This window comes from Sphaerodactylus townsendi, linkage group LG06, assembly GCF_021028975.2.
Source record: "Sphaerodactylus townsendi isolate TG3544 linkage group LG06, MPM_Stown_v2.3, whole genome shotgun sequence".
NCBI classification, from domain to species: domain Eukaryota; kingdom Metazoa; phylum Chordata; class Lepidosauria; order Squamata; family Sphaerodactylidae; genus Sphaerodactylus; species Sphaerodactylus townsendi.
The window spans coordinates 87,138,128-87,155,548 of NC_059430.1; the positions used below are offsets into that span (position 1 = coordinate 87,138,128).

Sequence of the window (17,421 nt, forward strand, 5' to 3'; positions counted from 1 at the left end):
AAACTTTAAAGATATTACTTAAAACCCAGCATTAAAAACTCAGATCAGCATAAAAACATAGACCATAAAATAGTCTAAATAATAATAGTTCCCAGACTAAAATATTGTTTAAAATCAAGTCCTTAATTAGAAGTCTGTGTGAATAGAAACTTTTGCCCTGTTGCCTAAAAGAAAGCAGCATAAGTGCCAGTCCAGCCTCAAGAGGAGGGCATTCATAAGCAAGTCGCCACTACTGAAAAGGTTCTTTTTATGGCTGCCAACTACCTTACCTCTGAAGGTAGGAGCACAGAGAAAAATTGTATAGTGGTAGGCTGAACAAAATGGGAGGAAGCAGTCCTTCAAGTATCTTGAATTTAAAGGTAAGTAGTAGCACTTTGAATTGTGCCAGGAAACAAATGTGGGAGCCAGGTAAAATGAAAACAATGCATTAAGAATTTTGTGTGTGTGTGTGTGTGTGTGTGTGTGTGTGTGTGTGTGTGTGTGTGTGTGTGTGTGTGTGTGTGTGTGTGTGTGTGTGTGTGTGTGTGTGTGTGTGTGTGTGTGTAATAAAACTGCATTACCAAGCTAGAGACCAGCATACCAAAAACATTATAATGCATACAATAAAACAGTAAGATTTGTTCAATTCACAGACATTAACATTGCCGTAATACCCTTCATAAACAACCCCTTTTTTCGACTTGTTTCAATATTGACTGAGGAATTGTATAAAACTAACATGCCTAATAATTGGGTAAAAATCCTTCCTTGCTCAGTCCTGGGTTTTCCTCACAATTTTTCTCAGTGCTTATGGTTCTGTGAAAGGACAGCAGCGGAGAAATATGGCATGTGTCAATAAGCTACATTAAGTACTATGAGAAAATTAAAGTGATCATCTTTTATGAGATGAAGAAGACTTGAAATAAACCATCAAGGCTATTTATAGATTTGCTTATGGATACGTTTGCTATCTAAATGGCAAATGGTATCAGGATGATATGAACCTTGTAAGCTGGAAAGTCCGGCTTCTTATTTGATGCCCTAATGAGGTGACTTATGTGCTCCTGGCACCCCCCCCCCCCCCCCAGGACCCACTCATTTAATTTTTGAAGTAATATATTTCAAAGGGACATGAAGGCCTGGAATCAGGATTTACTTAAAGCTGTTCATCATTTTATGAAGGAAATAATCCTAAAAAAGATGAAAGATGATAAAAAGAGAGAGGTTCTAGCTACCAGAGCTCTTCACAGTATTTCATAAACCAGATTAGTGAAGAGAAGTCGCTGAGCATCAGAGCCACTTTATATGCATAGAATCTGAGAAATTAGAAAGAGAGAAAAGGCCTAATAAGGTCATTCAGATTAACCTCTAACTGGTGCTTTTGTCCCCTCTGCTATATCTACTGTGCTATATTTACACAGAGTATGGCCTAAATATATATTTGCAGATGTATTTTAAGCTCATCAGCAGGGAAGGGAAGAGTTAAAGGAACAACAGTAAACTGATGTTGGTAGTCAAGCTGAAAAGAAACATTGGATTGTAGTTTACAGCTGGAAAAAGTACAACTGCTTGCAGTTGTTTAACAAGAACCAATATCGCATATTTTCTCCAGTGCAGTTGTCAACACTCTCTGTCCTGAGTTGCCTCATTTCAAAGTAGAGGAAATGGTTTCTTTTATTACTGCTGAGGTTCAGTTCCTTGGGGCTCAACTGGAATGACACATGTGACACAAGTTGGGTCTGACGTTCTCCAACCTGGCTTGTATCACGTGTAACATTAGCAGGCCATTATCAGCATATACCAGTTGCTCAATGAATATGTATGTATCTGTGGAGCTCTGGAATTGGAGGACCTTCCTCATTATGTCCTGTCCTGTGACCTTTACTCAGTGTCCATAGCCAAGTTTTTTGTAGCCATTTTAGCTAGGCCCGCATTCAGTGGCAGACAAAATCATGTATCTTTTATCTGATGCGTATCATAATGTCACCTATATGATGTTGCTGTATGCATTGGCAACCCAGAAGATTTGTGCTGAACTCTCATCCTGATGTTTAACGTGCTGCGATCTATGTTATGGCCTGGTCCTGACAACTCTTATTAACCTTGCTGAGTTTTCATTTGTTATATTTATTATTTTGTTATATTTATTTTGTTATATTTATTATTTCCTGGACAGTTATTTTGTTATATTGTTATGGCTTTTGGCCTCACACAATAAATAATAGCTGCCTACCTGTTACAGCAAATCAATTCCCAAATCATCAAAGCAAAACAAATCCAGAAATGAATTAGTCTGTCAAAACCAGAAAAACTAGCTGACTGTTAAGTAAAAGTTCTTTGGAACAAAGCTGTCTTTTAGCCCTTCCTAATGTGGTTAAAGGGTTTTTTATTTTTTAATAAACAGCAAGGTATATTCCAAGAGGAAGAGGAAGAGACAGTATAGTATAGTCTAATCTCACAGTTCCCAGAAGCAGGGTTGGTACTTGGAAGGGAGACCTCCAAGGAAGATTCTGCAGAAGAAGGCAATGACAAAACACCTCTTTGTAATAACTTGCCTTGAGAGCCCCTTGCTTTAGAGCACTTTACACTCATAGATACGTTCCTTGGGACAGATAGATGTGCAGCATCTTGTTAGTTGTTATTCTAATAAATTTGTTAGTCAAATACATCTTTTCTCAGTTCTGCTGCTGCTATTTTGTTCTTTCTTGTGCAATACCTATGTGCCAGGTATTGTACATATAGACTACATAATCCCTGTTTAGAAAGCCCTACATTCCAAGGACTATTTCACATGGACCGATTGGTGGGCACCTCATTTGTTTAACTTTTATGTTAACACACTCATAACTGGGTTTCATAAGAAAAATACCCATGTGCCTATGCTTACCTCTGACAAGAGTATAGCCATCCTAATGTATTATCATTAATGAGAGTGGGGCTAAAAAGAGCACTGAAGATATTTGCTCAGAAATGTACAGAGGAATTGCTAAATATTAACTGTACAAAGACCAAGATAGTGCACTTTAATGCCAAATTTAAGAAACTGAAATGGCAGTTGTCAGGACATCAGATTGAACAAATCAAGTGCTTCAAATACCTAGGTGTGGTTTTCCAATATAATGGGAACCCCTTAGCCCATGTACAATCAGCTATACAGACAGCACAAAGCAGCTCACAGACAATCTTAAGATATTTTCCATCACAAAGGGGTGGATTTATTCCAACTGCAATTAGATTGTTAGAAGCAAAATCCTTGGCATAACTTACCTATGGAGTCCCGCTGGCAATAATTTTGGATTTCACTCCATTAGAGAGAGCATTTCTTAGAGCTTTGTTTAACACACGTAAATGTACAGCTAATGTAGTATTAAGGCAAGAAGCAGGGTTGGTTAAAGTTAAGACAACCTTTGGGAGGCTGATTATTAAATATTGGCTTAAAGTTCTTTCCCACCCCTTGGGTTTATTGCCTTTAGTGTTGACATCGACACCATAACCAAGTTGGTCAGAAAAAAATAACACTCAAACTTAAACAGTGCTGCTTGGACCCTATGCAACTATTGGAATTGGATAATCATAGAGCAACAGCCCTGGTCTATCAATGGCTCAACGATATTGAAATGCAAACAGATCTCCCCTTGTTACCCGTGTTATATAAAACATTAAAATCTTGGTTAGGAGTTTCAGCTGTCCCTTACCTGTCTAAGGTCAAGCTTTACTTTCGGCTCTGGGACGGGATAAACGCCGTCCCCAGGGAGCCATTCGCACAGGCGTCGCTCCCCATTCGACCTGGCGTCGCTCCCCCTCCCCCAGGGCGGCGTCAAGCCGCCCTGAAAAACAACCCTTTAAAGGGTTGTTTTTTCAACAGCGCAGCCCGCGATGCTGCGCTAACAGCACCGCCGAACACGCTAGCTTCGCTCGAGCCATTTGTCCTCGTTGCCGCTGGTTGTTGCCACGCTGTCCTCCGACCCCTGGAGGTCGGAGGGCAAAGGCGTATGGGCTTCACGGCCAGCAGGCCGACTCGGGACAAGGTGAGTGGGACGGGGAGGGGGGAAGAGGCGGCTCCATGCGGAGCCGCCTGCCGTCTGCCGGCCTCTCCAGAGGCTGTCCGCATGCTTGCATGCGAACGGCCTCCGCCTCCACGCCGGCAGAATTCTTGCCGGCGTGGAGGCGCCTGGGGGGCCGTGCAGAAACGGCCTAACATAGTATCTGCAAAATGCTGCTGGGCCTTTTCTAAGGCCCGTTTGATGCTTTCAAAAAATCCCACGGCATAGGAGAGTATGTGTTTGAAATTCAGGGGGATTCAGGGGAAGTGTTTTACACATCCTGCATTGTGAGCTTTATCGAGGGTAAAGGAAGTCTTTAATTCATCCACTGTTAACTTATTATACAAATTCAATTATAGTCAATCCTGATTCAGTTCTTGTAAGAATTTTACTGGAAGACCAAGTTTCTTTTATATCTCAGCAGGTAGCCAAATTTTGTATGTTTGCACATAATAAGCATAGATCCATGTTAAGAGAGAGAACCATACAGCATGATAGTGATTGTAATAATGTTACAAGCTGATGATATTTTTGCTTATATGTTTTATACTGTGAATTTCTGTACATGTGTATAATTTAATTTTAATTTTGTTCTCTTTTTGCTGGCCTAATGGCCGTAATAAAACTGTCTGTCAGATTGGTGGGTATTTTGCCTGCCCACTCAACACCTCTCATATATGAAGAGAGTACATGTTTCATTTCACTTTAATTTGTATGCAAACATCATTGATGACTTCCTGCTACATAACTAATATGCAACCTTCTTCATGTGTTATGGGAACAATTGTGGACACATGTGATACAAAATCTCTGCTGCTCCTTCAGTTTCTCCAGACTTCCCTTCTAGCTTCTCAAAACAATCCCTCCAGAACAGTTTATTTTTATTACTACTGGTTTGCATTTAATTAAGCTAAACTCCTGACCGAAATTATAGTCACTGATCTACCCAAGTATATGTATCTCTTGTTTACAAAAACAATGAGCAGGCAGGCGTTTCCCATCTGTACCATGCAGGAAGGCATTTCAAATCTTAATGGGTTCCTGGCAGGCTATCCTTTTTGGCTACTGTCTGTGGTCTGATGATAAACAGACAAATGTACCTCTGGCTCTGTTGTGTCTCTTATTGCAATACAACGACCCTCCTGTGCTGACTGACATTATCAGCTTCTACTGCATGGATTACCAATGCCTCAGACTTTTGAAATATATTTATTTGAAGATGTTTTCCCAAAGATTTACTTTCTGCCCACCCCTTTGCCGCCTGTCTTTATTTTGTCACTCTTGGTTGGGCACAATATTCACCAAGGGGCTGGTGAAATGAAAGAATTAACATGACAAGAATGAACCCATGCAGGCACAAGTGATGGTACAACCCAAAAAAACCCACAGCTTTTAAACAAAGCTGTTGCCCAGGTTCCATTACTTTAGTATATGTTTTTTCTCGAACCAAGACAGGGCAGGTTCTTTCCTTCTTAAAAATACCTGTTGGTGAGCTCAGCTAGTACTAGATGCACACTGAAATGCAACAATTCTGTCCCCTGTTGAAGTAATTGTAGAAAACAGTTGCTAGGCGCTACAAAAAGACTCAATTGATTCATAAACAGGCATGAAGCCATTGCAACAGATGGGCTCCATGAGGATAGGCTGCCAAAAGACTACCCAAACACACAAGATTGCAGATCTGCTAATATTAAAATTGCTCCCTGCTGGTAAAAACTTGCTTTCTTTAACCCAAATGTTGTTTAAATATTGTCCTGTGTGAAAAAAGAAAGTTAAAAAAATCTTGGTTGGTCCCAATCGAATGGATCCAGGTTCTGCAAATTGGCTGCTAATAGCTGCTGCACTTTGGACACTTTCTCTCCATAGGTACTTTTCACTAAAAAGGATTCATTGTGCTATCTGCACAGTAGTAAGAAATAGACTGTTCCAGTCCCTACAGAATGAAGTGCTAATATGCTCAATGAATGAAGTACAATTTTTCAGGTGCTGTCCAGTGGAGCAGTGAATTATTGAAAGGAACTAGTTCTTCTAGATCCCTTTGCATTTTAAAAATAATAATTTTTATCATTTTTCATAATTAACAGAAAGAGAAAATATACAGACATGCATTATTAACTATAATGGATCTTAACCTTGAAATTATTCTATACTTGAGAAAGCCTTTAAAGTTTCCTAATATTTTTTCACAAAATCTTTTGACATTTGAGTAAATCTATAATTTTAGAAGTCAGATGTTGCCTATAGCACACATTAACTAAGAGAAATATTAATACTGAAAAAATTTTACTATTATTTCTAAGCTTTAACATTAAATTTTAAATCTTTTTCATTTTAACCTCATCAGTGTCTTTATCAGTATTAAAAGAAAAACAACACACTTATTCTTTGTGTTAAGAGTAATATGCAAAATACAACTTCAGTTTCTCTTGAAATACTTGATTTGCAGCCCAATCCACACTGGGCTGGCAGAGGTGCAGTTCTACCCTGCCCTTTCCAACCCAAAATGGAAGCCAAAACAACTCCTGGAGCCATTACCCGAAAGAACTGAAACATGTAACCTCCCACACACACACAAAGAACCATATTTTCCCATGAGATTTAATCTGCAGTAACTCACAAGCATTACTACAGCTGTCATTATATGCACTGATTACTCCTTGTACTCCTTTTAGTCATCTCCAGGTTCAAAATAACTCTCCTCCCTAAAGCAGGCATCATTACTTGTAGGAACAGAAACAGATAGCAGACATATCCCATACACTGACAGAACCACATTTTTCTGTCAAATTTTAGCTGCAGTAAGTAACACCCAGTGGTTACTGCAGTCATCCCTTGTAAGTTTCCTCTTGTAGTCTGTTCGATTTGCTCCTAACTACTAATCCTCATTCTCTTAACTCTACTCTTCTTAACGGCACAGATCTGATAACACTCAGTAGTCTCAATACTATAGAACTGATATTTCCCCCCACTCTTCCCCTCCAGCTCTCTCTCTCTCTCTCTCTCTCTCCCCCAGCTTCTCTCTTGTTGCTGCCATGGGAGAGAGGCTTGCTTTAAAAAGAGACTTGTCTGAAAAAAAGTTTTAAAAGCCCTCCTGATCATCAGGAAGGGCAGAAACAGAGTGGGGGAGGTGTGCTGGAGCCAGAAACAGGCCTTGCTTGTGCTGTTTCTTGTAAAGGCCAACTATGTTATAGTGATACGTTTATATATCGATATGAGTGTTTAGAAAAGAAGGAAGGAGCCAGCAACACGTAATGGGGGTGAGGGGGAAGGCATGGATAGCAGTGGGAAAGGTAGAGCTAGGCAGGCTGACCATAGGTGAAAGGAAGAGGTCCAGGGGAAAGTTGTGCCCCACTCAGGTGGCGAAGCAAAATTAAATCTGTGCTAGAAGTGGTTTTGCTTGCTACAGGGACACTAGAAAGTGAAAGTGAGGCTTGAGGAAATACATCCATACAAAAAATCTTGCTGCAACAGACATTTGCCCCCATCGCTCAGCAGATACCTTGGGCATTATCAGCCAACATGTTAGAACTTCCTTTTCAGAAGGGAGCCTGCCTAGCTTAGTTCAACTGCATAAATGTGGAATTTGTGTTATTTTGACAACATGAGAGAGAATATGCCATATTTCGAGTGAAACAGTAAGAAAATCAAACAAAACAATGAGTGATTTTGATATTATTTTACCATCAGTTCTTATTAGGACTCAATTAGCTAGTTTTTTCCTTCTTAACAGATACATTTACAGTGTTTATATTTATGTTTCTTTTGTTCATCAAATGTTCCATTCCATCCATACAATCCGTCTGAAACCTAGGCCCTTTCCGCACAGAGGTGGAAGGGCTTGGGTCGGCGTAATGAATGCCGACCCGACAACGCTGGGAAAGTCTGCATGGACGGTCCCAGAACCGGCTGGGACGACGGCGCCATGGAGCGCCGTCGCCCGGCCGACTCACCTCATCCCCGTCCTTCCCCACTCACCTTGTCGCCGCCGTCCAGGGGTCGGAGGACAGCAAGGGAGGGCCTTTGGAGGCCAGCAGGGGACGAGGTGAGTGGGGAAGGCGGGGACAACAGCGCATTCCCAGCAGTGCCGTTCGTACTGCACCGCCGGGAATGCGCTGTATTCCAAAAACCTCCCTCCAGGAGGGAGGTTTTTGGAGGCGGCCTGAGGCAGCCCTGGGGGAGGGGGAAGGGAGCCAGGTCGGCGCTGCCGTCCCCAGTGCGTCGTTATTGGCCCATGCGGAAATGGCCCTAGAATCTTGCTTAATTCCCCACTCTGCCACTTGAGGTGTGAACCAGATAAGCTTGTGCACTCCAACACATGCCAGCTAGGTGACTTTGAGCTATTCACAATTCTTTGGAGCTCTCTCAGCCCCACCCACCTCACAGGGTGTTTGTTGGGGGTGGGGAAGAGAAAGGAGATTGTAAGCCCCTTTGAATCTCCTTACAGGAGAGAAAGGGGGGATATAAATCCAAACTCCTCCTCCTCTTCTTGTATATCTGCTCTGTTTGGAAATTCTGACTGGATGGAATTATGAAAACTCTGTTCATTTGCTTTAAAGCTACTGTGTTATGTAAAAAGGAGTGTGTCACTGAAGAAAGCAAAACTTGTGAGATCAACAAAATGATTGTCCTCAAGTTCTGCCTAGCCGCCTTTCTGATTAGGATGGTACTTTTCTCCCTTCAATTTAAGGACTCTAAAGCAGATTCTTCTTTCCAAAAAGCTATCAAGGATCTAACGTTTTTGAATGCATTCTGTTCTCTTGCAGGTTTGAATGTAGTAATTGTGAGGTTGGAGACCAATGCGGGGTAATTATGCATGGCAATGCTGTCACTTTCTGTGAACCATATGGGCCAAGAGAATTGGTAAGTGATTGCCAATTTGACTGATTTGAGGGATTTCACATTTTGAATTCAGAGCCTGTCAGGTTATCGCACTTGTCATTTTTTAGCCTACTGGCTTTGGGGCTCTGCTTTTTCCCTTGACATGGTTGCTTCTCCCCGAACAACTAAATAAATGTACCTGTTCCCAAAATAATTGCCCCCCTTTCCCATTCCAAGCCATTCTTTCAATTCTATACTTTTTGAAATTACTGCCTTGCTCATTCTTCTTTCATTTTGCTGCTTGCTTCAGCCCTCAAGCAAAGATAAGTGTGCAGTGTACTGCTAATCCTCTGAGTCTATAGGTGTTCCATAGCGAAGGCATGTTCACAGAATCTGAAAATGTGGCATAATGTGATGCTTCTAAGAGGCAGGGTGTTGTTTAGTGGTTATCCAACACCAGCATTACTGCTAACATGGTGGGGACACGGAAAAGAAGATCACCTACTAAGCATTTTCATTGACTGTAGAAGTCATGCAACATCTGATATGCTACCAAGGTGGCCAAGTCTGACTTGGTAAATTCATGGAGATTCATGGCAGTGCCTCAGGAAGGTAGAGTTTGGGAATGGCGGTGGGCTTAGTGTGGATGGGATGGTTTCCTGGCAGACTCTGATTTGCTATTATATGCAAATCACAAACTCTTATGTATTTATTTAGAAAATTGATATGATGCTCCTTCAGGGTCCTGCTTGAGCTCACAAGGTAACCAGGAAAGAGTAGAAACCATTCTTTCACTTTCAAACATAACAGCACACTGTGTGAGTTCAAGAGGAAAGGAGACATGTAAATTTGAGGATCCCCCTGGGTAATCTACATACCTACAAAACCTAGTTGTCATACTGTCTGAAGCAAGCCATAAGTATTTCGAGTGAAAAATAAGTACATTTCTCTTACCCGTGTTTTTTTCCTCTTAAATATCTTAATTTATCTTTACACAATATATGCAATAACCCTTTGATTGTAATCACTATCCTTATTTGTGCCCCCCCCTTTTATTGCCAAATAATGCTATGCTGCCATTGAGAACAGCTGGTCTGATGCTCCCTTCAGTGCTGGAAATGTGTTTGCAGGCCTTTTATCACAGGATCAAAGACGCAGAATGGTTCAGAAAGAGAAATACTGAAAGTGGAGATGGATGTCATTTTTTAAAATGTCTGGAGAGTTCTCAACATTCCCACTTTTCATTTACCTGTAGCCAAATAACGTTTTATGAAGGTTCTAGCTGTGAAACTTTTTGCCATTAAGGTTGTTAACACTTATTAACTATGCATAATTAAAATGAAAGACAGAACTATTGAAAGAGGATTTAATTCTCCAAAAGTGCCAGACCATTAATTATTTCTGTCACATAATTCTGGATGAATAAGTCTTCCATGTTCATAGAAATGTATTATTGATGGAGACAGGGAGTAGTAATAAATTAAAAGTTCGATTTTCCAAAACAGAATTGGTGCAATGGTATTCATTCCATACTCATTGAAATAATTAGTTGCTTTAAATTATGTTTACATTAAAATATATTAACTCATTACAATTTATCGTCCATTTTGGGGGGATTGGATAGCAATCCAGTCCACATTTGTTGCATTCAGCCATACCGAGTATGGCATGGAGCAGAGCATAGTACAGTGGTGGAGATCATCATTTGCTTGTAGAAAGTCCTTGATTAAACCCTGGCTCTACTTGTTAAAAAATAACAAGACTGGGAAACACTTCTGCTAGGGATCTTGGAGAGCCAGAAAGAATAATCCCAAAACAGTGCACTAGTACAGTGCTGGAATTTTCCTCCTGGCCAGATTTTCAATGTTTCAGATGTGTTGAATTTTTTGGCTCCTTGCCAGATTCAGCAAGCCCTGACTGTAACGTTTGAAGACTTTTACCCAACCAAGTGTTGCATATGGTGACAGTGCTGGCTAATACTCCCTCTACAACCTCTTGGCTCAGAGGTAGAAAAATTGTGAAATGATAGTGTTGCCCAGAAATCTCCATGTTAAAACTGGGGACTCTGGTCCAGTGGTAGTAAAACCTGGCAGAATGTTTCGTCGTGGTATATTATTCTGTTTGATTTTTGTAACATTTATATGCCACCTTTTCCCCATCATGGAACTCCAAGTGGTATACATAAGATTCCCAGGAGGTACTGATTTGTATCCTCTCATCCATGGCTAAAACTGATGACGAAGAACCAGAGTCTGCGACTACCTGTATTCTCTCCAGAAGTAGCAGTTTTCAACAGATAAATTAATTGAATTAAAATAGTGGATACATAGGTGGGATCCAGCAGGTTCTCACAGGTTCCCGAGAGTAGGTTACTAATTATTTGCGTGTGCCGAGAGGGGGTTACTAATTGGTATATTGCCACGTGATTTTTGCCTTAGTTACGCCCCTCCTCTCAGCAGTAGTGCGCAGAACTTGAGGCAGTCTAACAGGAGGTGCACCGGCGTGCGTGGCAGGCTGTGCCTGCGTGCATTCGTTTCCCGCCCAAGGACTGGCGCAGTGGCTGAATCCTTGCCACAGCCCCGCCCAGGAATGCCCCGCCCCCGGAATGCCTGGCCATGCCCCCATCGTGCTCCGCCCAGCTCCACTGGCGCTACGCCACAGTTTGAATCCCACCGCCATGGGAACCTGTTACTAAAATTTTTGGATCCCACCACTGAGTGGATATGTATTTTTGTTGAAGAAATTCTTCCCAAATGAACTGTTTCTCTTCTCTATCATTGTTCTGTGTAGAGGATTAGCAAAAACTGAATCTTGACATTGGGAGATGCTTGCTGGAATTTGCCACCTGTTTCCTGTAATCTCCTCTGACCCAGGTGGGCTTTCTTCCAGAATTTGCTGCCTCAGATAGTCTAAGGGCTAACAAATCTGATATAGATATTCAGGATGACTATCACTGCCCGATGTTGCTCCCAACTGAATAGAGAAGATGCCTCTGAAGCATTTCTTCTATATATGGGTCATGAGTACAATTAAAGCAATTGCTTCAGTGAAGCCACAGGAGACAGTAGATAAGTCCCAGCAAGTCCCCAGCAGCTACTGGATTGCTGTTTTCTTTAGATCAGTGATAATTAGGCACATGTTTAGATAGCCTCTGGAAACACCAGCCTCATTGTCATCCTCACTAACCATGTGCCTTGCCCTTGCTGCAGAGTTAGTTTATGCAGACACATTTTATTTTGCTAGTGGCTATTAGGCTATTACCAAAATATAGTAGCAAGTCATGAAGTGAGGTTTGACTGAAGCAAATCGGTCCTTTTCCAGTGTTAGCCTTTGAAACTCCATAAGATATTCTCTAGCCCTTAGGGACTGAAATCTGTTCTGACAAGGACAAAAAGTGTATAATTCTTGTATATGGTAAAAAAAAACCCAGTAATTAGGAAAGCTCAACCAACCCAATCTTCATTTTTCAAACTGCCAATGTTACTTAACAACTAACCAATGTATTAGTGCGAACACCTGGATTGAGTTTTTAGTCTTTCCACTTGTATCCTTTCTATTCCATCCTACCTGCTTATGCAACTGAAAGGCTTCCATTTTGGTTCCCAGGAATATTGTGCAACATTGTTTCTTTTCTTTTCATTTCATAGACCACTAATGGCCTTAATACAAGCACAGCGTCTGTACTTCAGTTTTCGATTGGTGAGTTCATATACAACAACTGGACTTTTAAAAGAAACGTTTAGATGTAAAGATGCTACTCAGTTTTTAAGTGTTCATTCAAAAGATATATGTGTCTTTTTTTGCATATATGCAACACAGTAATCTGTTCATATGTGTTTAAATTAGGGAGTCTGAATTTATGTGAATAGGAATTTCGGCTTATTTTGCTGATTTTAAATAGCCACTGTTTTCTGCCAAAGCCTTCAATTTAGTTTCTTATTTTATCTCTATCTACATATGTTCAATTAAAATAGAACAGTTTCATTAGCCACAATTATTTTTGTTGCAAATTCCATCATGCCAATAACCTAACTGTGAAAGTCAAGCTGGTATCTCTTTGTGCTCAAAACTGTATATTTATATATGTTGAGCAAAAAAAAAAAAGCGAATGGTCGTCTGTGGTCTTTGACAGGCTTAAACAATTTCATAATGCATGATTTAGTTCAATGTGTGTGAAAGGAAACCACTGAATCCAAAGATCATGGAAGGAAACCATATAACATTACAGATAACTCAATAAGACCAAGGAAGCAATGTGGACTGTTTCCTCTGTGGAATCCTAGAAATGTGTTTCTAAATTAAATTCACATTTTTAACAACCCTTCTTGCAGGGGTATACCTCAGTAGAGTTGTGATTAAACTGTGGAGATCTTTGCTGGAAATGAAAACTATCAATTAAGTTGACACTGGGGTGGGGTGTTTTTTTTTCTATTTTGCATTAAATCCAGACACCAAAAGGTTGAAGAAATGTGTTGCACATTAGTGTTTCATTTGGAGTTATTTCTCTGATTTTTAAAAACTACATCACAATTAGTAACAAAGTTAAGATGCCCACAGAGAACTTTGAAACTGGCTGCTGTAGAGTGCTTTGCTTCTATCTTCCACAGCTAAAACCTGGTAATTTCAATGTGTCAGCATGGTAACTGTTTTATAGCAACGTAGATATTTGCCATGGATTTTGGAAAGGAGGGAAGTTCTCCTTTCAGTTTACATCACACATATGCACTTCCCAGCGTGCACCAATGGTATAGGGTAAAAGAGGTCTGGTCTGCACAGCACAAAAAAGATTTCCATGGAACATCTTAAAAAGAGATGACTGCTTCTTTTCACTCTGCACGCCCAAAATAAGATGGTCGGGGACGTCTTTGTTTTCCAGACAGCAAAAACATCAGAGGGGAAAAGAGACTGTTCCCCCGACCATTTCGCTCTTTGGTCAGTTTTCCCCTTAGCTTGCATTTTGCATGCTGCTGAAGGGTTTCTCCCTGCCTCCATTTGCTGAAGTTTGCCCCAGGCTCCAATCCTGCACCCGTTGAAAACATTGGGTAGACCTGCCCTCCACAGATGGTCTTAGAGAGCAGCAGTGGCATAGTGGCTAAGAGCAGTGGCTAAGAGCAGGTGCACTCTGATCTGGAGGAACCGGGTTTGATTCCCAGCTCTGCTGCTTGAGTTGTGGAGGCTTATCTGGGGAATTCAGATTAGCCTGTACACTCCCACACACGCCAGCTGGGTGACCTTGGGCTAGTCACAGCTTTTCGGAGCTCTCTCAGCCCCACCCACCTCACAGGGTGTTTGTTGTGAGGGGGGAAGGGCAAGGAGATTGTAAGCCCCTTTGAGTCTCCTACAGGAGAGAAAGGGGGGATATAAATCCAAACTCCTCCTCCTCCTCCTCCTCCTCTTCTTCTTCTTCATCTTCTTCTTCTTAGTTTTTGTGTGCTATAAGAAAAAACTAAGACAGTCCACAAAGGGCAGGTCTACCTAATGCTTTTCAACAACAATACATCACCTTTTGCGTCCAGATGTGCAGATGCTTGTCTGGTGAATAACCACAGGACACATCTTGGAACTGAATGGGCTGCAGCCCTTTTTATTAATAACATCTTTAAACAGAAGCTGGGCATCAAGAGGAGCACATCCATTCAGCAGCCGGTCAGCAACCCCTGGCTGACCCCAGCACCAACAATCCTTATTGGGGAGGACAGAGAGGTATACGGCCACCGGGGAGCCCACCCTTCGTGGCCCCCTAACTGCTGGGTGTCAGACTCAACTAGCAGAGGCCTCCACAGCATGCCCATGAGCCCGCCCCACCCCAAGCCTCTTAAGGAGGCCCCCAACCGTGAGTAGGTCCATCGTGTCAGCTCGGCCTCCCCACAAGGATGTGCTCCTCAGCCAAACCACCAGGGCTGCAACAAATAAAGCAGCCAACCCAACCCTTAAAATTTAGGGAGAGTGAGTGGGTCAGTTTTGATCCAGGCGTCGAAAGAGGCCACAGCCACCGCGTGCTGCCTAAAATATAGGGAGCGTGCTCCGCCCTTTCCAACTCGTACGCATCACACGATCAGGGCTCGGTGTGGCTCAGCCGGCCCAGGGCATGGATGCTCCCCGCTCCAGATCTCTCTCTGTGCCCTGCCCCCTGTCGCAATTATGTCTAGTGCCCAATTATGTCTAGTGCTCAATTGAGTCTAGAGCCGTTATTTATTGGCATATAAATAAATTTAAAATAAAAGGAAACTAAAATAAAACTGCCTACAAGGGTCAGTGTAGGTAGGGAAAGGGAAAATGTTAAAACGATTTATATTTGATTATCCATAAAATTGATCAGGAGTAACTTTAAAGTTTCTGATCTTCATCGCCTTTACTAGAAATGCATCAGTGTCTGTGGTGATCTGGACGCTCTTGTCACTTAGTAAGTATTTACAACCAGAAACGTGTAGTACACTGGCTGGCAACTTCTTAAATGCTCTTTATAATTAAACTCCAATATTTCTATTCAGATATACATACACAATAGTATTGTCATATATTCTTTCTTTATGTAATATAAGTATGCTATATATTCCTGCATATTAATAAACCCAAATAATTGACCATTTTCAAGTACACAAATAAATTTTCAATTCTGGTATCTCCCAGTCACACTAATTACTCCAATTCATCAAATTAATTTCAATATCTTCTTAAAATATAATTCTTAAGTAATCACAATTCTTAAATGCCCCAGCCGGGGTCTTTGGAGGCGTTAGCACCTCCCGGACATCCAGCTGAAGTCTCAAAGAACAAGCCGGGATATATGCTGTCACGCCCACTTGCTGAAATCAAAGTCAGTATTGTAATCCAGAACGTATCTCAAAGTTATTGTTGAAATAGCGTCTTCCAAATTTTATAGAATGAAATGAACGTCTTATCAAAGGCTCACAATTTTTGATATAATTTCAAGCCAGAATTGACTTCAGGCTGTTAAACAATTCTTATTGTATTCTTAGATGACTTCATCATGGCAATTTATAAATAAGAAATAAATAAGAAAAAAGTGACTGTGCTTTGAAGAAGAGAAAGTTCGAAAATGCATATATGCGAATGCGTTTGCATGATTTCATTCATAAACTGACATGATTCCATTCATAAATTGTAAGCATATTACAAGATGCCTTGCTACATTCTTTCAATGGCGGCTTGAAATTATATCAAAATACACAACCCTTTTTGTGTTACTTAGTATTTGACTTTCCCTTTTTCAGAGGTCTGTAGGGCTTTGTTCAAATGAGGTTTTATGAACTTGTCTCTTTGGAACATATAGAAGTTACAGTGTACCATGACATGCTCAATGATCTCTATGTGATCCTAATGCTTTTCAATGAGTGGTAGACCCATCTGAGTGGCTAAGATTCTCATGTTAGTGTCTATGTATCTTCTCAGACAGCTCACTGAAAATTTAAAAAACAAAGTATATATTGCTGGAATCAGCAGGATGAGCTGACTTCAACAACTGTATACTATTTGGGATGAAAAGGTGCCCAGAATCAAAGTCTGCAGACCAAACATCCTTGGGCAACCTTCAGCAAATGGAGGAAGGAAGAATGTCGGGTGCAAGCTGTTGGGTGCAAGTTGAGAGGGAAACTGACCAAAATGCAAAACAGTCAGGCTGGAAAAATAAGATGCCTCCTGAATTTCTGCATTCTGCACAACCAAACAGGAGACATCTTGCAGGCGGCTTAGGGGGAAGAATTTTCCCAAAAAAGACACCTTAAGCTGAAATCAGGCATCCTGAGGACATCTTGGGGAAAAAGGTGTGCAGAGTTCCTCCCCAAGATGCCTTTTTAAAACATCCTCAGGATTTTTTTTGTGTTGTACAGAATGGACCCGAGTTCAGGGTTTATGTGTATGGCCAGTCTGAATGTGAGAGCAGCATTCTCCTAAAACACTTCCATCAACTGTGCCTAAAATCAGCAGTCATACACTGGCTAGTGGTCCAAGGACACTGCCAACAAACAGTATAATCCTATTTATTCATCAATAGTATGTGTGGTTGATTTCTGAGGGACTTACACCCAAATAAGTGTGCATGCTTTTGCAGCCAAGATGGTGGGAACAAATTAAGCAATGAGTCAGAAAAATGGTTGTACCATGTTGGCCAGATCTAGCTAACAGATCATGGGTTTCAGTCCCTTACCTATGGAATCACACAGGGAGAGGGGAAGAGGTAGTCATTGAAGGGGTTGAGGAAATAATATTATATAAACTATGGAAGGGAGGAATAAGGAAAAGGCCACTGCGTAGATAGCTGATAATGTAAATAAACAGAGGGAAATAGGTAAGAACACTCTTCCTCTTGGTATGTTTATGGGTTTTTTTCAATGTGTGGGAAGAATCCAATGTTTGGTCTCACACCCACAATCTGAAGTAGCACAGTCTAGCAGCAGGAATCTCTGGTAAGTCTACTGATTGTGCCCTTCAGCAGCTTTGCGTTATCCTTGTTTAAAAGCAGTCTGTATATTAAAAAGCCCAGGCAACAGTTAAATATTCATCTTTCCTTCAGCTCTCTTCCACTGCCAAAACACCAGGCGTGAATGGAGTAATTTGAGTT

General features: G+C 41.2%; 1 protein-coding gene across 2 annotated transcripts in view; it reads left to right on the forward strand.

Annotated features, from left to right (window-relative positions):
* RELN (reelin) overlaps positions 1 to 17,421 on the forward strand; it is a 370,687-nt gene that overhangs the window by 144,714 nt on the left and 208,552 nt on the right. For both annotated transcript variants that reach the window (XM_048499920.1, XM_048499921.1), the window contains exons 7-8: positions 8,786 to 8,882; positions 12,488 to 12,539. In XM_048499920.1, coding sequence (XP_048355877.1) covers positions 8,786 to 8,882; positions 12,488 to 12,539 — 149 coding nt within the window. The remainder of the gene's footprint in view (positions 1 to 8,785; positions 8,883 to 12,487; positions 12,540 to 17,421) is intronic.